Below are 24,014 nucleotides of genomic sequence, written 5' to 3'. Positions count from 1 at the left end.
ATCTACAGTGAGAGACAGATCTGGGAAACAAAGTTTGAGATCTGCAGGAGAAAAAAATTAATGCACTTTTAGATTATCTGAAGTTGAACTTAAAGAATGAGAAGGTGGGAGAAATAATACCCCTCTGTTGTTGTGTAGCACTTTACAGTTGCCCCGCATTTCAGTGTGTGTTATGATCACACCCAGGAGGCCCAGGGTGAAATGCCAGGGACCTGTTCCCCACTCCTGGCTCTTCCCCAGACCCAGGTTTTGGGCAAATCCCTTGCATTCTCTGGCTTTGAGTTCCCTCATCTGTGAAATGAGAGAGTTGGACCAGGTGGTTGCTGAGGCCCCTCAGCCTCAAATATCATTCTGAGATCTGATACCAGTGAAAAGACAATAAATGCTACTCATTGCTCTTCCTCTATGTGTCTTAACTCAGCCGGTCCCGTGTCTGGGCTTTGGAAAGCTCCAGTTCAGGCTTTACCTCCATAAGATCTATCATCCCTTTCATACTTACTAGGACCTGACCTAGCATTTCCTGGGGAGTCACTTTGCTTAGAAAGATCTCAGTTGTTAAAGGATCCATGTGCTAGTTTAGTCTAGATAGCAATCTCAGTGCCATTCCAGTGATTCTAGATTTTCACAAAAGATTATAGAATTTCACAAAAGGCTACCCTTTAAGATGTACTTAGACAAACCCCTAAGCAAATTCATTGGATACAATTTCAACACGTTGTATGGCAGCGCTTTTAGCATATGCCCTATATTCCAGAGTTCGATCTGCACTGTTTTATTTAGGGGCCCCACATGCAGAAGAGAACAGGACTTGAGTTTGTCTGCTTTTCCTTTTTAACTGGTCTGGCCTCCGTCATTGTCTAGCATTTGAAGTTACGGGCATTTTGAGCATTTTGACTCATAACGAACCTTGTTCTCTTGATATACATTTTAGAAGACAAATCCGACCTTGAAAACAGTGTGATGCAGAAGAAAATAAAAATCCCCAAACTTTCTCTCAATCATGTAGAAGAAGATGGGGAGGTTAAAGATTATGGGGAAGAAGATTTACAGCTTAGACACATCAAGGTAACACAATTTTCCTTTTTTTGGAAGTGTGTGGGAACATTTTCAGATTTCAGATAGCTTAAGAATTCCAGGCTTGCCTCCACTCCTCATATAAATGTCCTCCAGTGTCACAGGTCATGATTTTTTCAGGGTGGGAGAGTCTTGGGACAGCTGGGATGTGTTTGCCTTGCTGGCCAACTTTCCTGGGAGCCCTACTGGTGCCATGGTGCACTGTCCCGTCTGCACCTTCTATGCAGCATCATTGCGCTGCTGGGGGTTTGGAACAGTGTGTTTCTCTCTGGCCTACAGCTCTGGAGAGTCAGTGCTGAGCTCCAGGAACATTAAGTGGCTGTTCTTGGGCAGCATTTCAGAGCCAGTCACCATCAGATTGTCCCAAACCAAGGGTAGACTCACTAGGAAATGGGTGAGCTAGGTTCACAGAAGGGGCTTTATGGGGCTGTAGGTTAGAAGGAAACTTCTGCAGGAGGTTGCATTTCCTCTGATGTGCACCCCACTTGGTTTCCTCCTGCCCTTACTTGTAAACCTGAATATTTTATTCAGCAAGACTTTTTTTTTTTTCTGTATAATGTGTACCCCAGAGGAAGGAAGGAGTAAGAAGAGTGCCTTATGCATTGACCATGGGCTGATTTTGGATACAAGGTCAAGGACATTCCCAAGGCAGGGCACAAAAGATGCAGTTGAGTTCAGTTCATGCATTTGTTGTACCCCTGGCGTGAGCCTGGCCCTTTGTTGATTCCTGGGGTCATGGGAATTGGGCAGACGTGGTCACTGCCCCTGGTAATCTCACAGTATACTGATGCAGACAGGTATCTAAAGGGATCATTACAATTTTAGTGGATAAGCTCATTTGGACTAGGAGCACCTTATCCTGGGATAGGATTTTGTCATGTCACTCACTCTCAGTCATTTTTTTTTTTTCATTAAATTTCCAGAAACTTACGAGAATGAGAGGTTAAAGCAGGTTTGACCTGACACAGTTAAGTTGTCTGGAATCTTGTGTCCTCAATTGCCTGCACCTCCCACATGCCCCCAATCAGGAGAGATCCTGACCCTCCTGCCCTGGGAGAAGAATTCAACTGGTCCTGTAAATCTCACTCCCCCTCCGTGGAAGCTTTATCCACTTGAGCTGGAATTTCCTCAGGCAGCTGAAACCCTGCCCCCTGGGTCATACTGCATAATTCTCTTCTCAGTGAACTGTCCTCTCTATATCCACTGTCTTGATGAGCTTCATCTGGGCCAGAGTCCAAGGGCAGGCTGGCAGATATGGGGAAAGGAGCCTAGTGCCGAACTTGGGCTCCAAGTTATGGGTCTGGCTCAGTCTGTAGCTTACTATGTGAGCCTGAGTATAGTCCTTCCCCTCTCTGAACCTCAATTTCCTCACCTGTATAATGAGAGAGTTAAACTGATAGAACCTTTCAACATTGGCATTCTTTGAACTTTCCAGTTAAGCAAACATTTATCAAGCCCCTGCCAAGTGGCTGTTCTGAGTAGGCAGTGAAGAAACAGAAAATAAGATATGTCTCCTGCCCTAGGCTAGAGCAGATTAGAGTTCTTAGCATCCTTCCCAACAAAGCATTCGTGAGGAAAGGGTTACTTGGTAGAATTTTTTTTTTTTGGCTTTTATGTTTTTGTTGTTGAAGAGATTTGAGTGATGACTCCCCTGGGATGGCTTGGGCTGGCCTGATTTTCACTGATTCTCTGCAAATATAATTGAACATCCCCTGTGAGCAGGTCACTGCCTAGGCCCTATAGGTGGGGTGTAGGCTGGGGAGCTGGGGAGTGTGGTCATGGTATAGCCGTTCCCAAGAGGGAGAGTGACGGAACGGCAACAGTGCTGGCCTGGAAACCATGTCCTGGGTCTGCTGCCAAAATGCCTGTGTGATTCGGGGCAAGACCCTTCCCCTCTCGGGACCTCCGTTTTCCCCATTTGTAAAATGAAGGGCTTTGAGTAAGTGTTTGCACAGGTTTCTCCAAGCACTGATGTTCTGTGGTTCTGTGATTCTAGGATTGTCTGGGGAAATATTGAGCTGCAGTCCAAGAAAGCCCCAGCTGCCCTTGCCTGAACTGATTCTCGTTGTCCTACACAGAGACCTGAGGGGCGGAAGCCGAGTGAAGTGGCGCACAAGAGCATCGAGGCAGTAGTAGCCCGGCTGGAGAAGCAGAACGGCCTGAGCCTGGGCCACAGCACGTGTCCGGAAGAGGTCTTCGTGGAGGCCTCACCGGGCACAGAGGACATGGACAGTCTGGAGGATGCTGTTGTGCCCCGGGCTCTGTATGAGGAGCTGCTGCGCAACTACCAGCAGCAGCAGGAGGAGATGCGCCACCTCCAGCAGGAGCTGGAGCGGACTCGGAGGCAGCTGGTCCAGCAGGCCAAGAAGCTCAAGGAGTACGGGGCACTCGTGTCCGAAATGAAGGAGCTGCGTGACCTCAACCGGAGGCTCCAGGATGTGCTGCTCCTGAGGCTTGGCAGTGGTGAGTGTCCCAGCATGCCAGCTACCCTGCACAGGAGTGGGACACTTAGTGCAGCAGCTCTTCCCAGAGAGCACAGGGGAAGCAGGCCGAGTGCCCCTGAGGCAAGCGGAGGCCAGAGGCCTGGCTTAGCCATCACCCCAGGTAAAGCCGCTCCCCTCCCACAGGGAAGCCGGTAGGAGTTTAGGAAAGCAGCAGCCTTGCCATCAGGAATCCAGTGGGAGACACGAAGAATTGTAGCTCAGAGAACCGGAGCTGGCAGAGCATCTGCCACCACTCATTTACGTGTTTCTGCAGCAAGAGGCAGTAGCAGGGCTTATAGGAAACCACCACGGAGTTTGCCGGATAGTACAGAGGAGTCATGAGCCTGAAAAAGTATATTACTTTAAGTCAGAAATGGATCAATGCCATGGGAGGGATGTGGATAAAATGATAGGAGATTTCAAAGGATGGAGAGAGGTTGTTTGTAACTGAGGGAAACTTCAGGAAGGAGGTGGGCCTTGAACTAGGCCTTGAAGAGTGGATAGTCTTTCAAGGCTCAAGAGGAGGCAGAGGGCAGCAGTCTCTGAGTTTGGGAAAACTCCTGGGACATGCTAATAGGAGATTACTGAGCATGTAGTTTGAGGACAGGTGATTGAAGGCCTTGGAAACCATACCAGACTGGGATGTCTGGACTTGTTTTTTTAAGAATGAGAAACATTAAAAACTTTTGAGCAGAGGAGCACATGACCTTAGGAAGATTAATATAAAGATACATAAAACTCCTTTGGTTGCTGCTAGAAGAATTTAATAGGCTCTTATACTGCAACCAATATTAATAAACCAGGTTTTTAGGTTTTCTCATTTAACGTGGTTTAGAAGCAGGAATCAGAGGAAATTGAAAAAGCAGCAGCTCTGACAGCAGGGAGAAAGACTGCTTACCAGAGAGGAGAAGACAGAAACGCTCTTTCAGAACACAACAATCTAAAATTGTAAATGATGGAGGCCAGCTAGTATTGAGGAAATCAGTATAACCCAAGTTATAGCCTCCACAGTCAGTAACTCTGCGTCAGTGTTCTCTGCTTCAAAAAGGGAGTAATCTAGTTTAGAGACACAAATTCTCCCAAAGTTTAAATCAAATACACTTTTGTACTCAGGAAGGTTTGTGTTATCTAGATAATAGATGTACATGGAAAGTCTCATTCCTCTGGTGTTTAGATGAATGTGCTCTTACCCTCTTTACTTACATTTATAGATGCCTTTTACTGCTTAAGGTATGTCCCCAAGGTGGTGTCTCCATAGATCTTCTGGATGGCCCAGGGAGTCAGCTGAGAGGCCTTGTCACAGAGAAGGAAACTGAGGTTGGCATTTACCCAGAGCCACTTGGGGAGGCAGAGGTGGTACTTGCCTCAAACCAAGTCCTCTGCTTCCTAGGCAGGTAATTTCCCCTCCTCAATCCGGCCTTGGCCATTCTCCCAAATCATAGCCTGTAGAGGCATACGGTGACACTGAAAGTCACGAGTGGTGTGCAACTTGAAAGGTTATTAAAATTCTTTATCCAAAAAAAATGGCAAAGAAAAACCCTAATCATAGAAATGTGTGAAAGTTGTGTTGGTCTTGGAGTGGGGGTAGGGATGAGAGATGCTCTCCAGTGGTGAGAGATTTGGAATTTCAGAGAGAAAAAGAAAGTGTCTCCTGGTCTTCAAATGCATAATTTTTATTTTCGTTTCAATCAGTATGCTACACCTTTTGTAAAGTTCTTCGGGGAAAAAGCACACTAACAAGAAAAACTCTCCATAGTGTTTTTTGGACTCCCAGGGAAACTTTGTATCTTCGTGACCAGAGTTTATACCCCAGAAACCACTTCTAAATTTCTGGCACGATAAGACTGTGCATTTTGCATCAGTATGTGCCTCTTCAGTCTTAAAACACTTATACAGATGTGACTCCCACCACAGTTTCAGTGTCTCGATCTTTCCAGGCCCTCCCCCACCACAGGCCTTGAATGCCATCATGAGGGCCAGTGACTGGCTCTTCCCTATCTGAGTCACCATTGTCTTCACAGTGGGATGGATTGAATATCAGTCAGCTCAAGCCACAAGTGTTCTTTGATTATGTACCATGTGCAGTGCCCTGTGCCCTGCAGGCTATGGGCATCCCGGAAAATCACCTACCCTGTCCCTGACCTCTAAGAGCTTCAAGTCCATTGACTTGCCCTTGTTAATCAGAGAACAGTATGCGCCAACTTCTAAGACAAATTCACGAAAATATAATAAAAGAGTCTCTACCCTAAGGGGAGATGGTATATTTTCATGGATATAGTCTAGTCCAGTCTAGTCTTTATAACCAGGCCAGACTGGATTCAAACCCAGCTTCTCCACTTCCCAGCTCTGTGGCTTTGGAGCCTTTTTTCTTCCCTTCCTTCTTGCTTTTCTTCCTTGTTCCCTTTCCTTCTTTCTTTTATTCCAATAGTACAGCTGACCCTTACATGGGCGTTAGGGGTGCTGACCCCCCTATACAATCAAATATTTGCATTTAACTTTTGACTTCCCCAAAACTTCACTACTGGCAGCCTACTGTTGCCTTACCGATGAACAGTTGATAAACACATATTTTGTATATGTATTATGTACTGTAGTCTTATAATAAGATAAGCTAGAGAAAAGAAAATGTTATTAAGAAACTCTCAAGGAAGAGAAAAACATTTACAGCTGTACGGTATTTATTAAAAGAGATCCATGCTTAAGTAGACCCATGCAGTTCACACCTGTGTAATTCAAGGGTCAACTATATTTACTGGTCTCCTGCTATGTGTCAGGCATTTTGCTTAGTGATAAGAGTTTGGTATATTTAAGGTACAGCTTTGCCTTCTACCCTTGAGGAGCTCAAAGTTTAATGAGGAGATGGCCACACAATTGGTGGTAGCACAGTGCATAAATGCCACCACAGGGACAAAAGCATGTGGGGCTGTGGAACAGCAGAGCAGGGGCACCCACCATATATGGGGGGATCAGGGAAGAAAGTTTGCCTGAAGGAAATGACTTCTAAGCTGGAGCCTGAAGGATACCCAGGCATGAGTGAGTGGTTGGGAAGAGTGAGGAGCAATCTAGGCATAGAGCACCTCTGAGCTTGGTGTTCTCATCTGTACACTGGAAATAATAGTGTCCTCTTCACAGCCTTGTGATACACAGCATAGTGCCTGGTGTCCTGTTGATGCCCAGTTACGGTTAGCTCCTTTTCTACACCATTTAGAGGAGGGGCTAAGACAAGGTCTGGTTTGTTTTTAACGCCGGTTCCCCTAACCAGTAATTGGCTGAATGATCCTGGGCAGGTGAACCAACTTCTCTGCCTCTGCCTCTCAGGGTCTTCTACTATAAAAGATAAAATGCGTTTTATACACAAACACACACACGTGCATATACAGTTCAGCCAGTCAGCTACCATTGACCGTATGACTTCCTGAGCCTCAGAACTTGGGAGATACCAAGAAGACTAGGACACTGGAATTTGGGCAGAGGGTAGCAGTGATGGAGGCAAACATGTAAGCAGGAAGTTGAAGTGAGTTCTGGGGGGCATTTGAAGGTAGAGTCTGGGAAGACACCCCCCTGCTGTAACAGCTGCTGATCTGTACACACCACCAAAAATCCTGTAATAAGGCAGAGAAGAGCCAGAAAGTGACTGAGAGGCCCTCTTGGAAGCTTGGCCTCACCCAGTCTGGCAGGAGCACGCCCTGGCCTGGGACTGCTGGGTGGCCCGGGCTGCAGCGCCCTTGGCCCCCGGGAAGCTGAACAGCTCCATCATCATGAAGCGGCGGGAAGTTAGTGTTGAGCTCCAGTGTTGCTGCTGGAGGCCTGTCCTTGGTATTTTCTCCCACCCACTCGCCCACGGGCCCAGTTTGAAGGCCTGTGTCCAGTTTCAGTGTTGGATCATCCACACCATAACAGGCAGGTTCAGAGACAAGGGAGGACAGGGATGCCCCGTTTTAAAAGGAAGGCTCCTTGCCTGGAAGAACCAGTGCTGAGCCTTGCAGATGGCAGATGGGAGGGGCCAGAGAGCAGGACCCTGGCCTCTTCAGCCTTCTGGGCACTGGGAGTGGCGAGCAGGCCCCCTAGCAGCTCGGGGTTGTGATGGTGCATCTGGTGGAGGTTGGGGCAGCAGGGCAGGGGACATCAGCAATATGGTATAGAGTGTTTGAGGGACTTCACTGGGTGGCTTGCTTCTTCATTTGTGCATTTTTTCATTCATCGTTCATTCATTCCACAAATAAACACAAGACGGATTTAATAATTAAGATTCTCTAGAGGTTATAGGCTGTTGCCCTTATGTTGCTGATGAGGAAATGAGCTCAGCAGTGTCTCAGGCTTATTCCCAGGGGTCTCCTGCACCTGGTCCTGTGTGCCTCTCTCTGGGCCCTTGCCGACATGGCCTCTCTAGCCTTTGGATTCATTGTCACTGATGTGGGGGTAACCCCCCTGCCGTCCTTCCCCTTTCCCCCAAAGGACATCTTCTGTCTTAAAGAGAACTTTACTTTTCTGTGATCCAGGCATGGGAAAGAGCCTTATTCTCCTACCCTGAGAGTCCTTACCTCAGGGCCTCTGTGACAGTGTCAAAATTAAATGAGGAAGTATATATAAAGAATATAACCCTGTGACCAGAATATTGTAAGTTTCCATAAATTTCAATAAATGCCAGTCTCTTTTTCCTTTTCTGCCCTTTCTTACCTACCCTCCCCCAAAGAAGTAAGTGCTGAGAACTAATAAGCATGATGATATTCTAATGTATAAAGTACAGATTTATTTGTGTATATATCCATTCATTTATTCTTTCATTCCTTCAACAAACTTTTATTGAGGGCATGCTTTTTTGTGCCAGAACTGTGTTAGGTACTGGGAATATAGAAGTGAACAAGACAGTCCATTTTTTTAAACATTCACAAGCTACTTAGGGTAGTTTTTAAACTGGGGATTGGCAGACTGAGAAGATTCCAGGGGGGCAGGGCAGCAGGACAATGTCAAACCAGTTGCAAAGGTAGCTATGGCCAGGAACAAGGAGTAACCTAATAACCTCGAGGGTCTTTTTCATTTTCCCCTCAGCTAGATTCCTGGTTCTGTGAGGTCAAAGACAAAGGCTTAGGACATCCTCAGTTTTTAGTACTGTAAGTATCTCTTAGATAGTTAAATTCGTTTTGGTGTGATTCAGGTTATGTTCGTTCAGCTCAGGCTCAGAGGGACTTTGAGAGGAGTAAACCCTGCCCTCCAACTGCACAGAGTCCAGTGGGCAGCACAGAACTGTACACAGCAAGACCGGGAGAACAACGCAAGTGCTGCAATGCAAGAGGAGACATATGATGGTTGTAGATTGTGGGCTTTGTCAGGGAATGGGGGTGGAAATGACAACTTCTGGCCAGAGAGGGCATAGGTAATAAGAATGGTAACAGTAATTTGAATGTGCATGACACTTGACAGGTTTCAAAGCACCTTCACATTTGTATCTCATTGGACTATTCTGGTGCCCTTATCAGAGGCCAGGTAAAGATTATTATCTCCATTTGAGACAGAGAATACAAAAAGAAGAGGTACCATCTCTGTTGGCCAGATCGCAAGCTGGTTGAAATTTTTGAAGGAGAAAGCCTCTGTGGCCTGCCAATCTGTCTTGGCTCTTTAGAGCTGGGTTTCTGTCACCTCTGTTCCCCTCTGGGCTTGTGCCTTGTGTTCTGCCCAAGATCCGTTAAAATACCAGCTTTGATCTTTAAAATCCTCTGCGGTCTGAGCGGAATTCTTTAAAGCACGGTCTCTGATGGTGCCTTTGAAAAAGCAGCTAATGTCAGCCAGATGCCTCCTGCTGGCTTTCCCCTGTACTGAAGGTGGCCTGGGCTGTGGCAACAGAGATTACTTGGGTTTGAATCTCAGCTTTCTAATTCATTACCTGTGCAAGTTCAAGTAAATGATTTAACCCTTCTCAGACTCTGCTTTTTCCTCTGTAAATGAATATCTTAATGCCTGACACACACAGGCAGGAGAGTCAGCTCAGTGATCAAGAGCCTGCATAGGCCCTGAGGTCAGGAATACTGGGGTTTTGAACCCTGGCTTTTCCAAGGTCCAACTAGGTTACCTTGGGCAAGTTACTTAACTTCCTGGGCTGGGCCTTAGTTCCCTCATCTATAAAGCAGAGTCGAGGATAGTACCAACCATTACAGCTCTTAAGAGGATTAAATGAGCAGATGCATATAAAGGCCTCTGCCCAGCACATAGTAAGTGCTCAGTGGGTCCAGCATTAATGATGGAGGATCATTTGAGGATACACATAAGCTAAATGTGTGTGCAATGTTTGCACACTACGGGCACTCACTGCCCTACAGCAGACCACAGAGGTGGATGTCTTGGCATGTCTTAATCTTTGGTCAACCCCCAATGTGTTCTGGAGATTGTTACCTCCCCCTGTAGGTCCTCAGAAATCAGACTTCAATAGTCCATTTTACAACCGCACATGGACTTGATTTCAAGCTCACTGGTCTGTAGTCTATAGCATTCTCCCTCCACTTTTCCTGAGCAGAATTCCATCCTCCCTTTGCCAGTCCTCAACCACTCCTTCTGACCCCCTCAATTCCTCAGGCATTACTGTTTATGGCTCGGTTTCCTCTGCCAGACCTGTACTCCTGGGACCTGTTCATCTCAGCTCTTTTGCATCTCCTTCAGCTTTAGAAAGCAAGAGCACTTACAATAGTTGGGCTCTGATAGAGAACTGGAGGGGACGGGTCACACATCCTGCCAGGTCACGTGTCAGTGTCCCCATTGCAGAGGGGAGGCCCAGGAGGTCCGCAGCCTGCCAGCTGCCTGGTTAGGTGGAGCAGGGCCAGAACCACTGCCTGTGCCTCCTTAAGTTGGAAAGGCAGGGGACAGTCTAGCAGTGAGAACTGGAATTGTTTCTTTCAAAGATGTGGGTCACTTTCCACTTTGAAGGACTTCTCGCACTGTTCGCTGAGTAATAATTATCCATAGATCATCCTAGGTTATTTTAAGAGTTGATTTCAGAGTGGCAGGATAGTCTAGGACCCTCTTTCCTCTCTGCTTAGAGTTCGGTTTTCTTGGGCAGTGGGGATGGGGCTGAGGAACGTCTCTGGCTGTCCCTTCACAACCTGCGGGGGCAGCCAGAACACATAGTAGCTGTGGGCTTTTCTCCATTGCCAGAACAATAACGGGCTTTCCCCTTAGAACAGGGCTGTGCCTGCTGGTTGTTGGCTGTGGTGTGGCCATGTGGCAAGCTTGTTCTCTTCTGGATTTGCCATTCAGAAGAACGGTAAGTGGGAAAAGTGGGAAAGGGCTGCTTACAAGCAAGGCCTGGCCTCTGAGCGCCTGCTTTGGGTCTGACATTAAGGTGCTTTTCATACATAAAACACAAGCTCAGCAGTAAATAGGATCATCAGATGAGGAAGCAGCGTCCGGGAGATTAAATATCTTGCCCGAGGCCACACAACCAGGAAATGGTAGAGCCAGGTTTCAGAACCGAGGTCTGCCTCCCTTTTCCAGTCATCAGGCAGCCTGATCACACAGGTGCCCAGCCCCTGTGCTTCTGCAGTAGCATGTCTGCTGCCTGCCCTCAGGGCTAGGCCTCCTTTATGTACTGCAGTGGTTTCGGGGAAAGCTGGACCCTTGAACTATTGCCTGGGGTATTTGCTGCCTTATTTAAGAGCCTACCATCTCTGCCTATTTTTAGCTTTACCAAGCTGTATAACCTCAAAGTGCCAACTGGAAAATTCCTAGAGTTCTTATAAAAATTATCTCTTTAAAGAGAACCCAATGCAACCTCCCACCCTCATCTCATAGATGGAAAACCTGAGGACCTGAGAGGGACCAGGACATGCCTGTACCACATGGAATCTGGACAAATTCATCATCATGAAGTAGCAGGAAGTTAATGTCCAGCCACAATGGATGGATGGATCAGTCTAGCTGCCAGGGTTCAGCAGGATCCAGAGGCTGGCCAGACACCGTTGCTGTTGCAGGCAGTACTCGGAGTTTGGATGGAGGTCATTCTTATCCTGTAAGGAGCCCCAGGGCTCACCTGGCCCAGCTTTCTGCACAGGACAGGAAGCCTTCAGGGGCCTCCATGCCAGGTGCTGCTTGCCTGTCCCGCTGTGACGTTCCTCTGCAGACAGGAAGCACACTCTCTGCCTTCTAGGCAGCCTGTTCCCTTACTGGGCAGCTCAGACTGTAGGGAAATGTCTTGTGCAGGAACATTTGTTGGACTCTTCCTGTGTTCAGGCCTTGCACTGAACACAGGGAAGTGAGGTAGCTAAGACCCTGTCACTGCCTTAAAGAAGTCAGCCTTATCAGCAGAAGTGAGAATGCAGGGTGAGGCTTACTGTGCTGCTGGGTCCTCAGGGTGCTGGGAGAGGGTGTAGAGGAAGGCTCCTTACATGACTGTGGCCGGGGTGATACAGGTGGCTGGAGAAACTAGTTAGGTTTATCCAAACGAAGAGGAAGCAAACTATATCTCTGACAACAGGAGGGCCTGAACAGATATGGAGTTATAGGAGAGGCTGGCTTTCTTGGGAACTGTAAATAGTTTCTGGCTGGACTGCACAGGGGAGAGGTAGGTAGGACAGAGATAGGAGTCTGCAGAGGTAGGTGAGAGCATCTAGAAGTTGCCAAAGTCCTTACCACAGGCGGTACACAGGACTCCTCCCCACGGCGGTGACCTGGGGTGCTGTCCCTCAACTTCTCAGTTGCCATTTCCCACTGAACCAGGCAAATCAATCGACAACCATTTGGCAAAGAAGAATCCCATGCATGTGGTTCGTGCTCTGGAAGGACTCATGACCTGAAGGGGGGCACACACGGCCAAGGTCGTGGATTGATTTGGTTCAGGAGGCGTCAGCCACGGGATGACACTCTGCTCCCCCGTAAGTCCTGCCCTCAGGTGCTCACTGTGCCCTGCTGCAGCCCCTCAAGAATCTGAGGGCAGCCCTTGTGCCATTCTCCCTACGTGCTCCCACAACCCCTCAGCCTACCGACCCAGCCAGTCCTGGTCCAGAACCAAAGGCCATTCCATGTACATTCACCACATTGCTTGTCTGGCAGGGCAGACGCCTGCTATTCTTCACATCTCTGCCATTTGCATGTTCTCTGAGCCCAAGTAGCTGGGCAGGGAGGGGTGGATGAACCACAGATAAGGACCAGCCCAGTTTTGCCTGGCCACCAGCTGGCAGGGGACATGCTTAGAGCTCCTGGAGGTGACATGAATCCTGGTGACACCTCCACCTCCTCACCATCATCCTGCACAATTGTGGAGTCCTTCAGAGACTCCCTGGGAAGGTTGGAGATGAACTGAGGGTCCCACAGAGTAGGCATTACATGAGAAACCTGGGAAATCTGAAAACTGCAGTTAGCTGAGGGGGTACAGGGTAGTAGAGAGAGCAAGTCTGTGCAGTCTCATAACCCTGAATTTAAGCACTCACCCCCTGTGTGACTTCTGGAAAATTACTTGACCTCTCTGAGGCTCTACAGAGATAATAAGATCTATTTTGCAGGACTTCCATGAGGATTAACTTGTTGCATTCAACACATGTTTAATGAGATTTTGATATGTGCCAGGGATACTGTGTGGTGTGCTGGGGATATAGCAGTGAGCAAGACTGGGAGTTTCCATTCTAGACAGAGGGATGTTAAACAAATAATCATTGGACACTGGGTAAAAAGTGCTACAAAGATTTTAACAACAGATATTTTGATGTAAGGTACATAGCAAAGAAGACATTCAGTCGTGTTGGTCACCTTTCCTTCTCAGGGAAAACAAGTAGAAATGCATCTACAGGTTCCTCACCTTCCGCCCTGTGGTGAGGGGGCTCTCTTGCAGGTCCATTCCAGCTCTGCTGCTCTGTGATCCTGACGCACTGAGGGGCGGACCCCACTGCAGGGACATCTCAAGAGCTGTAGAGAGATTCCCCCAGTCCAGTGCCTCAGGCTAGAATGGTTTTTCCTGCCTCTGCTCAGCAAAGCCCACTGCAGCCCTCACAGAAGGCACTCAGAAAATGGGGAGGGAGGGGGCCTGAAAAGCCTTTCTTACTCTGATCCCCTCCCGGGGCCTCACTGCCCCTACGGCTTCCCCAGACCTTATCACCCACTCAAAGTGCCAGTCAGAGCTCACCTCCTCCCTGAAGGCTTCCAGGATCACCGAGCCAGTGGGGCTCTCTCCCTCCCCAAACCTGTGCAGATCATCACGCTGCCCACTTCCTGGTTGGTGAGTGAGACTTGATTTTGTGCCTCTTGCCTCCCCCATATGAAGATTAACTACCCCGGCCAGCACAGAACTGTGTGGCTGTCTTTCCAAAGTCGTCTAGTCTCCTCCAGCTGTATACCACTCCCTCCTTTGCTTCTGTTCCCAAAGCTTTGTCCTCACTCTTGTCAACCACACAGGGTGGCGATGACCCATTGCCTGTCTCTTCCCACTGTGGACTGTGAATCACATAGGGTCACTTAGCCCAGGACTGGCACTTAGTAGGTGCTTAGTAAATTCTCAATGAAGGAATGGACCAGATTTGTCCCCACCCTTCCAGGAAGCATAATGGGGCCGAGAAACAGATGTGAAGCCACAACAGCAGGTGAGAGGGGCCTTTTGAGAGGGGCTGATGGGTCCACAGAGGGGCGTCCACCCCCCAGCCTCTTTCCAAGGCCCTGTGTACCTCCTTCATTCTTACACAGCCATTCCCACGCTTGGGTCCTTTTCATCTCAATGGAATCATCTTCCTTCTACCAACTCCAGTTTGCCTCTGTGCCACAGTATAAGAATTGTGACTTGATTCACTGTGCATTTAAGAAGAAACTAGAATTATACCTGTAGCAGAGAAACGTCCTATTCATTTGCAGAAGTAAATGAAAGGATTTAGTATTATTTAAGAAAGCTCTAATGTTATTCTTTCTGTTTCAACAGAAATCAGAAATGGTATTTAGTGTCCAAACATAGACATTTTGAAGAAGTAGGTGATTTCTGCACCTCCTGGAAGTCACACAAGCATTAGCTTTTTAGAAGAGTTTTCGGGAAGAAGAATTCATCCAATTTAAGCTAGACAAGAGCAGAGAAACGGCATAATTTCCTTTATTTGTTGTACCAACATTTACCAAGCCCCTTATTCTGTGCATTGATTCCCTTTTTATGGAAGTGGCCCCTGGGGCTGAAGAGGTAAAGTTAAAAACAGAACAGGAATTAGCACCTGGTTTTCTAACCCTAAACCCAGGGCTTGCCCATAAAATCCCAGCTATTTGTATGCGATGTAACTGAGTTTCACACACAAATTCTCATCTTCTCCAGAACTGGGACACGCTGCATTTGTCCCTGGGTCCCCAGGGCAGTGCCTCTTTTAGGGCCTTGCTCTTGGTATGCAGTCAGGCATTGGGTGCTGAGTGGCCTCATGAATGAATGGACAGACAAGCACTACCTTTTATACTCTTTGAAAAGCTTCCTTTACCCAGCTGAGAGGTTTCTCTCCACGGAAGGTATATTTTCCCCAAAATAAACCTGAAGTGGATCAAAAGGCCCTTTTTTTTTTTATTCTACCCTTCCCACAAAGTGAAAAAAGTTTCTTTGTTACTTAAAATATCCGCACCAGATTGTACAATGCTGTGTCTTAGTGCAAGTGCTTGTTATTGTGACTAATTTGGTCACATGGGTTTGAAGGAGAACAATGCCTCAGAAAATTTTAAAAGCAAAACAGCAATCTGAAGCGTTTGTTGTAATGAGATGTAAATTGCCAGCATCTAGCGAGGCCCACTAAAATTTGCAGTGAAGTGTTTTTCCTCATCCTAAATTAAAAGCACTAGAGGCCCTTCCTCCTCGCCCCAAAGAAACCACATGCTTTCCATTCCTTTTCTTTCTGGTTCTGTAATATTAAACACCCCACTTTATGACTGATGCCTTCCTTCACTGGTCTGGTATTTTCTAAGCCTCTGTCTGATCCTCTGTTCTGTGCCTGCCTCAGTGCTGGCTTCCTCCAGAGGCATTACCAGCCTGCGTGGTGTCTGCTGATAATTCCCATTTTGCAGGTAGGAAAGCTGAGGTGCAGTCAGGTGGGTCAAAGTTCATGCAGCTGGGATTCCTCCCAGGTATCCTGATGAACCGCTTCCACGATGTGCCTTTGGCTGCTCTGCCCTCCTTGCTAAGGAAGGGGGCAGTTTGCGGAGAGCAGTGCTAACAGCTGACAGCCCTGGGAGTTAAACAGTGCTGACCCGAAGAGGTAGGAAATAGTTTTCCTTGAGAGCCAGAGGATCCCAGTGCTGTACTCTCAGCATTTGATAAAATTCTCAGCCCTTGTGGAGACCAGCAGGAGTGAGCACAGTGGGGTGCAGGGGTGTGGTGGCGCGCAGGGACCGCTTCATGCCGGGCTGTGCAAGGCACTGGGGCAGAAGGCCCCTAGCTCACGGATGCCGCAGTTGGTAGTGGACTGACTTGAGTACCCACATGTAATGCTTGTGTGTGGGAGGAGCGGCGGGGGGTGAGCCGCTGTTTACTGAGCGCCCACTGTGTGCCAGACTGGATGAACTGTATGTGGTAACTCATTTACTCTTCAATCATACCAGGTGGCTATTGTCATTCCTCCCCTCAGGTGAGGCCACAGGGTCAGAAAGATTAAGTAATTATTGATGTGTTAATTACCTGTTGAGGCTGCAAGTTGAACCAGGCCTTGTGTAATAGGTGATTTAAGGCTCTCTGACATAAAACACCACAGTCCCCGCTCGCCCTCAGGCCTCTCGGTCTGGTGGGGGAGACAGACTTAGAAACGAATTTGTGCGTCTGATTATTATGGGGTGCGGTGGTTCCAGAGGCGGGCAGAAGTGTCACCTGAGGAAGCTCACAGCTTACCACAACGGTGAGTGGCAAAGTGTAAGTAGCATTTAAACTCCAGTCTCTGACTCCAAATTCCAAGCCAAGGGTAGAGAGATTTACTTACCTCCATTTAAGGAATGCAGCAGCCTCTTGGAGGAGGTGGCATTTGAGTCAGGCCTTGAATCCTTGCTGGAGCTTGGTGAGGAGAACATGTGTAGGGTAGAATGATCCCGGCCCAGGGAAGGACACAAGGATCCGGAAGCAGGAAGGAATGGTGTGTGTGGGGAGAGAGTCAGCAGGCTGCTCTGGAGTGGCATCTGACCGTGAGGAGGGGCCCAGCGGGGGAGGACCCGGAGCAAGACTCCCAGCCCTCCCCGCCTGTGATGTCCCTCCTATGTTCCTCTCTAGCCATCTGAACTGTCCATTCGCCTGGCAAGAGGTTTCCAATTTCTATTTAAACATCCTGATTTCTACTTCATGGGCTGCAAAAAGGTGACAGACATCTGAGAACAGCTTTGCACCCTCCCCAGCCCCCAAGTACCTCAACTCTGCAATGGGGCTTTATTTCCAAATCTTTGCCCCAGCCCATTTTAGTCCCTTCCTCCCCTGCAGCTCTCTCTCCCTTCTGTCCTGTCACAAAGAATTTACTGAGAGCCTGCAGTGTGCCAGGCACTATCCTAGGCACCGAGATTACAAAGAGAGAAAAACTTTGCCCTTGAAGTTTCAGTTTAGTTTAATGTGGACAAAGAACAGATTGTCAGATGATTGCAAACATGATTCGCTGGAAGTTATTTACAATGTAGAGCTCCCCTACCTGGTGGTGATCAGAGCAGCGCCTTGCAAAGGAGACATCTAAGGTGGGGGGAGGGGGCGCTTGGCAGGCAGATGAGGTGGCCTTCAAGGCCAAGGCGGCACATCCAAAGGCACAGAGGCCTGGGACTACACAGCATATGGGTACCACACAGGGTGAGTGTCGGGGGCAGAGCAAGAAAGGAATGCAGAGAGGGGGCTGATTGGTCTGCGCCTTGAGTAGGCTGTGATGTGTGGCTTGATTTTGAGGGTAATGGGGTGCCAAAGCAAAGACAAGGTCGTGGTGGAGAGATCTCTTTGGCAGCCACTGTAGAGGTAGGTGGGAGAGAACCAGACTAAATTCAGAGCTGAACTGGACCCACTCTCTTGTCCAACATCTTCCTCTCATAGAAGGAAAGGGAGGCTTCGGAGGAAGGGCACGATTTTGCCAAAGATGGCCCGTGTGAGCCAGGGGCTGCATGGACCTCCTCCTGTCAGCCCAGTCCTTTCTCCTGTCACTGCCTGTCACAGCTGGAAGAGACTTCACCTGCTGCCCCTGCCATGTCCTGCAGGGGAAAGTGAGGCAACTGCCTCTCCCCTGAAGGAAGAAAAGATCAAATGCTCCACTTCTCAGAAATTCAATCTGAGATCTCACCCAGAGAGAGGAGAAACTTTGACATCTGCTTCCAAAACTTTAGAATTACTCATTCATTTTATTCTTTTATTCATTTAGCAAACATTCCAAGAGCACCTACTCAGTGCCACATTCACGGGCAAAGTGAAGAATAAGACCTAGGCCCAGCCTATGGATAAGCCCTGGGAGACGCTGTCAAAACGACTCTCATTCTGGCCGTGCTGCTCCAGGCACCCCCATCCTGCTCACTGCTGTATCTGCACTTCTCTCACCTGTGGTCACACAGTTAAACAGAGCAGGGTCAGGAATGGGACCTGAACTTGCTCTGCTGAGAAGAGCCATACCTGTTTACACTGCCATGGTGCATTCAGCTTTGTGCAAAGCTCATGCTAAAGTCAGTGGAGGCTGCAGAGATTCTGTCTTGCAGATCCTAGCTGTCAGCAACTCAGGAATGATACTCTTGTTCTGAGAAGCCCTGTAATGAGGAATTTCCATAAGACAGTCTCCAATACTTTACCTTCCACCAGCCAAAGTGTAGGATGTGGCAACTGAGCATAGAACTGCAACGAGACTGTTGGTCAGTGCTTTAGAATATAAAGAGCCCTGTACCAAGTAGTCCAAATGGTTAGGGTAAGAGAAGGTTGGACCATGAACTACACTGGTCACTTAAGTTATATGCATAGTCCTGGGGACCTGCCGAGGCAGTTGTTGAGTTTCTGATCCCAGTCAACTCCTGAAATGTCTGTATGGGAGAAATTGCCAGGATGCTAAACTGTCCGTTGGCCTCTGGAGGTGCTCTCCTGTAAAAGTTAATCAAGTCATTCAGCCTTATTTACTCATTTTCACCATGTTTCTCTGCCCTTTGGTAATCAAGACACAATAGGTGATTTAAAAAATAGTCCATCATTTTTAAAAGCTCGTGGAGAAAAAACTGGCTCCTTAGAAGCCACCCTCATTTATCTAGCTTCCTTTCATGTTTAAACTGCACATAATTCGTATTGATTGCATTAAAATAAAAATCAGGGTAGCTGCTGGATCAGACAATCAGGGTCTAATCTGTATTGTATTTTAATTTCTTGGTTGCAATGCTCCTGTCTAGACACTAGGTCTTGGGGAGGGGGAGGTCTTTGCATTTGTCCCCACTGCTTTCCTAACCTCCATTCTTCTACTGTAGCTTGCTCCACAGTAGGCTGCAGATAGGGAGTTTTGGCAAATACACAATTCGCATATTGCAGTAATTGCCAGCCTTTCTGTACCCCAGTCTGAACAGGACATCTTTTCCTGTGCAGGAAGTTAAGTCTCCTGCATTTCCATTCAGACAGTGATGCCCTAGAAGACTGCTTCTCATTCATATTTAGAGTCCAGTCCATTCTTGTCTTCCAGTTTTCTACTTTTTTCCCTTATGACATTTGTATCTCATATTATTTTCAAGCCTGGGTTGAAGTGTAGTTCAATGGACAAAAGCCAGCCATATTTTTTTTTGTGCCACTATGTGCTGATAGATGCGTAGTTAAAAATATTTGCCTTTTATTTTCCTTGGAGTTCTAGACAGATCTCTTTTCTTAACTGCCTAGGTCCCGCCATTGACTTGGAAAAAGTAAAGTCAGAATGTCTCGAGCCTGAGCCGGAGTTACGGAGCACTTTCAGTGAGGAAGCAAATACGTCGTCCTATTACCCTGCTCCTGCACCTGTCATGGACAAGTATATCCTAGACAATGGCAAGGTAGTGTTTCAAGCTCAATATCCGTACCCTGCAAGTGTTTGTTAGTCAGAGTAAAGATGGAGAGTGTGATGGGAGCTTCCTGACATGCAGCTTGACCACTTGGCCTCCTGGCTTTGTCCTGAGTGACTTTTTCCAGAATTCATGTGTTAAAACTAGTGGAGCTTTCTTGGGACTTTTTCTTTTTCTTGTTCTCTTTCTTTTTTTTCTTTTTTTAAATTTTGGTCCAAAGCAACTGTTAGACTGAACTGACATTTTAAAATAGTTTCTTAGTGAGAAAGATTTAAAAAACCAATAATTTGGTAAAACTTGCCCTACGTCCTGTGAAACCAGATGCAGACAATTTGTAAGATGAACTAAAAATGAAATATCTGATCTGCAGATGACAACTCCATAAATATCCCTTCGCCATTTATGAAGTATCTCTGTTCTAAACTTTGTGCTGGATACCAGGATGCACAGGTAAATGAGACATGCTCCTTGCCCCTAAGCTGCTTTCAAGCTGTATAGTCAGCAGTGGATAGCCCACAGTCCTAGGACCACATATAACTCCTCAGATTTTCTTGATGGACCCTTGGAAAAAAATCAGAAAAGAAAACTAAAGCCCTATTAGTGATTATATTGGTGCAGGCCTGAAAAGTAATGGAATAGCCTTTGCAAGTCTTAAAGTCACACAATACAGCAGCAGGGCAGAGAGAAAACTGTTCTAACATCCTAACAGTCAAATGAATTCGTCTCGGAAGAAGTGTATTGGAGACTTTTGTCTGGGCACTGGTCGGATGGGTTTTAGTGTGGTGTTTCTGCCACTGTGGCATACATTACAGACATACCCTTTTATTCTCCCTAAAGAATCATCTGGGTCAGTCTGTTTTTCTTGCCTTGTGCTTCAGAAGGTCTCTGTTTATCCTGTATTGTTCCCCAGCGGGGATAAGAAAGAAAAGGTTGTTTTATTTGGATTTGTCCAGATATATCCCTGCAACTGGCCAGACTGAGCCAAAGCAAATATTGTCAAGCTGAGGAAATAAAACCTGTTAGTCTTTAGGGTTCTCGTGGATATGCTGCCATTCCTTCATCTTCCCCTGAGCACTTCCTCGCCTGCAGAGGCAGGACTGATGGGCCCGACCACAGAGCCATTCTGCTTTGCATTGCTCCCACCACCAGGCTTTGGAAGTCTGCTTTGCAGGGGAGAGGTGGCATGACAGACTGGAAGCAGGCAGCCAGGGACCTGAGTTCTAAGCGTAGCTCTAGTTCCGTCCTACCAGGGTGACCCTGGGTGGGTCCTTCCCTTCTTGGGGCTTCAGCATCCCTATCTGTGCAAGGTAGGATCAAGTTGATATTCTCCATAAGCGTTTAATGACCAATTGTGTATCTAAGTTTAGTGAACCTTCCCCAATTGGAGATAAGAAAAAAAGAAAGAACTCTTCTGTGTTTGTTGATTTCTTTCTAGTCATGATCACATTGTGGGGTGACTGGAGACTTTTTCTTAAAGTAGCCTCCAAGAGAACTATTTCTCTCTTGCTTGAAGACCTAAGGGCAGTTTCTGAGCATGCTGGGGGCCTCTTTTGCCAAGATTTTTCCTCCAGAAAATGGGTCTCTCAGACCTCATTTAATTTTCTCACACGAGTTGCACAAGAAATCTTGAAAATACTAATTTTGTTTTTTTTCTTGGTTGTTGCAAATATGTTGCTATAAAATTACCTGGTTTTTGTTGGCAGTCAATTTATAGCCAGGCAAGGAATTCAGTAAGGGAGAGGAAAGGAAGCGGACATACTAGAAACAGATGGCAGCCTCCCAGAGCAGCGTCTCCACGTGCCCGGGAGCAGCCTTCGTTGTTCTTGGCTATGCTGGTGTCTCTGACTCTTCTCTCTGCCTGTGTGAACAACAGCCTTAGCCTCTGCAAAGCACAGAACACTAAATGGGATCCATTTCCTAGTAGGAACTAGTTTTGTCCTACAAAACATTTCACAAAGACGTCCTTTAATCAAGTCCCATCATCCTACCAGATGCCATGTTTTTAATAACTTCCCTTCACACATAAGGCTGCCATTTCGGTCAAGTAGTGAACTGCGGTCTATATGAGTAAAGCCTGTCACAAACGTTACTTTCTGATTTTGATAAGGTGCATTGTTTCCCTTTGTCTAAGGTGTTTTATTTCAAAAACTCATTGAGTCACAAAGCTGCAAAAACCATTAAAGTTTAAATAGTTTATACATAGTATAGGTGGGGAAACAGATCAGAGAAGGGACCCATTTACAACTATACGCAGGTTAGAGGCAGGCAGGCAGAAGCTGGAAGCCAGACCTCGTGGTTCTTGAGCCAGTGCTCTTTGCAGGCTTGCTGCTGCATCCCTGAAAGCTGAGCACTGCTCCAGGTGCCCCTGGGCCTGCTGACCTCGGGAGCCCTTGTCCCAGATGCCGCAACATGTACCTGTGATGGGTCCTACTCAGGGCCATTCCTTCACCGCAGTAAAGTTGGCCTTGTACTCGAGGGCATGTCAGAAAATATTCTCTCCTCCGAGGCACAGCTCATCGGAAGTGAAAGACAGTGCCATTAAAACATGCCGAATGTGCCCATCAGTTCCTTACTGCTTTGTGTTCAGATTAGTGCTGGTCACTCTGTAGCAGAAGTGGGAGGAGAGGCCTCGACCCCTGGCCATGGAGAGGTACTGTGAAGGGCTGGGGCAGGGGGGAAGGCTCTCCGTACGCTAGAACTTAGCCTGAGAGTAGTTAAGGAGTATTTCCCAAAGTTTGGGCTTTGGCCTGAAAGATTAGCAAGCTCAAGGAAGGCATTCATTCCTGGATGGCGAGAAGTCACGAGCAGAGACCCAGGTAGGGGAAAGAAGGCAAAGGAAGTAACAGTTAATGGATGTGCGCTGTCCTGACCTTTTCCTCATTTTACCTTGTTTAATCCTTAAAATAGCCCTGTGAATTAGGTGTGTTCTGCCTGTTGTAGTGCGGACAAAAGTAAGACTCGGGTAGCTAAAGTGAGTAGCCCAAGATGCCCAGTAGGTAGGTGGAAGGGCCGGGACTCACAGATGGGCGTGGACGCTCCGAGCCCATCCGCCTTCTGTTACAGGAAGTGAAAGGGTCCAGGAGCGGCCTAGAGTGAAGGACAAGGGAGGTAAAAGTTAGTAGGTTGAATGGAAAAAGGATTCTAGAGAGCCTTTAAAGCTGACTAAGCAGGTTGGATTTGATGTGACAGGAAACAGAGCCAGTTAAAGATTCCAGAGGGTTGACATAAAAACAGAGTTGAAAGCCTGCGGAAGTCATCTAGTCAAAGAAGGAAAGCCATGTTTTAGGGAAATTAATCTGTCAGTGTTTATGGTGGGGGTTGGAGGAAGCAGGGACTGGAGTCAGGAAGGCCAGCCCATGGCCTTTTTCCTGGTTTCCCTGTCCACAGTGGTGAACTGCAGTGAGTGCTGGCAAGGGAAGTGGCTGGGCTGGTACAAAGGAAAATGCAAAATGAAAATGAATTGAATGTTGATATGTTAGATCTGCTGTATTTCTTCCAGATTAGTACCACTGTCACACTGGAGGCAGCAGGAAGGCTGAGAGAACAGGCACTTGAGGATCATACAGATTTGTGCATGAATCTTGTGTCCAAAAGTTACTAATAGTGTGTCTTAGGAAAAGTAATGTAGTCCTTCAGAATCTCTATCCGTGTCTGTTAAAGCAGCAATAATAATTTCTACCTATTTCCATCTCTTAAGGTCATTGTGAACATGAAATAAATTGGGAGTACAATACCTGGTTCATTACAAAAATACTAGTGTCCCCTCTCTCTTGTAGAACATTGGCTAAAATGACTATAATCTTTCTTTTAAAAATAATAAATTAAGAGATTATAGGAAAGCAAGGCCCAAAGTAGAAAAGAGCAGAGGTCTTCAAAAACCTGACGTTGTCTTCCATCTTTAAGATTTTTCTGGTTCTAAAATTAATCCAGTTCAGATTCCTTGTTTTTCCCCCATCTCAGGGAGCTTTCATGGGTAGCTCCTGAGTGTCATCAAGGGAGGTGACTTGGGGTCCAGCAGGGAGCATCATGGAGCCTGTCCCCAGCACACCTGAACTGGCACACAGGCTGCCCACTTGCAGTTCCAACGGCAGGGCAAAGGGCAGACGTGACCTCGGGTCAGGTTCCCCAGCCCAGCTCCAGACAGCACATCTCACTCCAGGGCTGCTTATCTTTCTGAGCTGTAGGAACAGATTCACCATTCTGAAGTTTGCAGCACAGGAAGGCCAGGTGGCTCTAGTTATCTGATATCATGCCCGCAGAGGCCTGAATGATCTTTTGAGCCAAAGGAAGTAAAATCAGACTTGTGGCACGTGGACTGCTTACTTACCAACATGCATGGGTAAACTGTGTTGCTATTTTTTTCTTTATGATGGTTGAAAACCTCAGTAATTGGTAAAGAAGAAGTGTCGCTGGCTGACCTGCCCGCCCATCTGTGTGTGCCCACCTTCCTTTCCAAGCCAGTCTTTCAGTAGAAAGATCTTTAGTCATGCATGGGTCTTGCCAGTCTGCCATCAGTTTGAGTGTGTG

General features: G+C 47.3%; 2 protein-coding genes across 7 annotated transcripts in view; both read left to right on the top strand.

Annotated features, from left to right (window-relative positions):
- The window catches only part of AGBL4 (AGBL carboxypeptidase 4), a 1,371,246-nt gene that overhangs the window by 1,164,064 nt on the left and 183,168 nt on the right, over positions 1-24,014 (top strand). The window lies entirely within an intron of this gene.
- Positions 1-24,014, top strand: part of BEND5 (BEN domain containing 5) — a 47,137-nt gene that overhangs the window by 14,494 nt on the left and 8,629 nt on the right. For 2 of the 5 annotated variants that reach the window (XM_036892952.2, XM_057500193.1), the window contains exons 2-4: positions 932-1,065; positions 3,153-3,537; positions 19,330-19,478. In XM_036892952.2, the coding sequence (XP_036748847.1) occupies positions 932-1,065; positions 3,153-3,537; positions 19,330-19,478 (668 nt within the window). Of the gene's footprint in view, positions 1-929; positions 1,066-3,070; positions 3,538-19,329; positions 19,479-24,014 lie in introns of those variants that run through there. The other 3 variants (XM_057500195.1, XM_036892955.2, XM_036892954.2) reach the window with 3 other exon arrangements.

Source organism: Manis pentadactyla, chromosome 4, assembly GCF_030020395.1.
Source record: "Manis pentadactyla isolate mManPen7 chromosome 4, mManPen7.hap1, whole genome shotgun sequence".
Lineage (NCBI taxonomy): Eukaryota > Metazoa > Chordata > Mammalia > Pholidota > Manidae > Manis > Manis pentadactyla.
The sequence above is the reverse complement of the archived record's forward strand: the minus strand, read 5'-3'. Positions and strand labels throughout refer to the sequence as shown.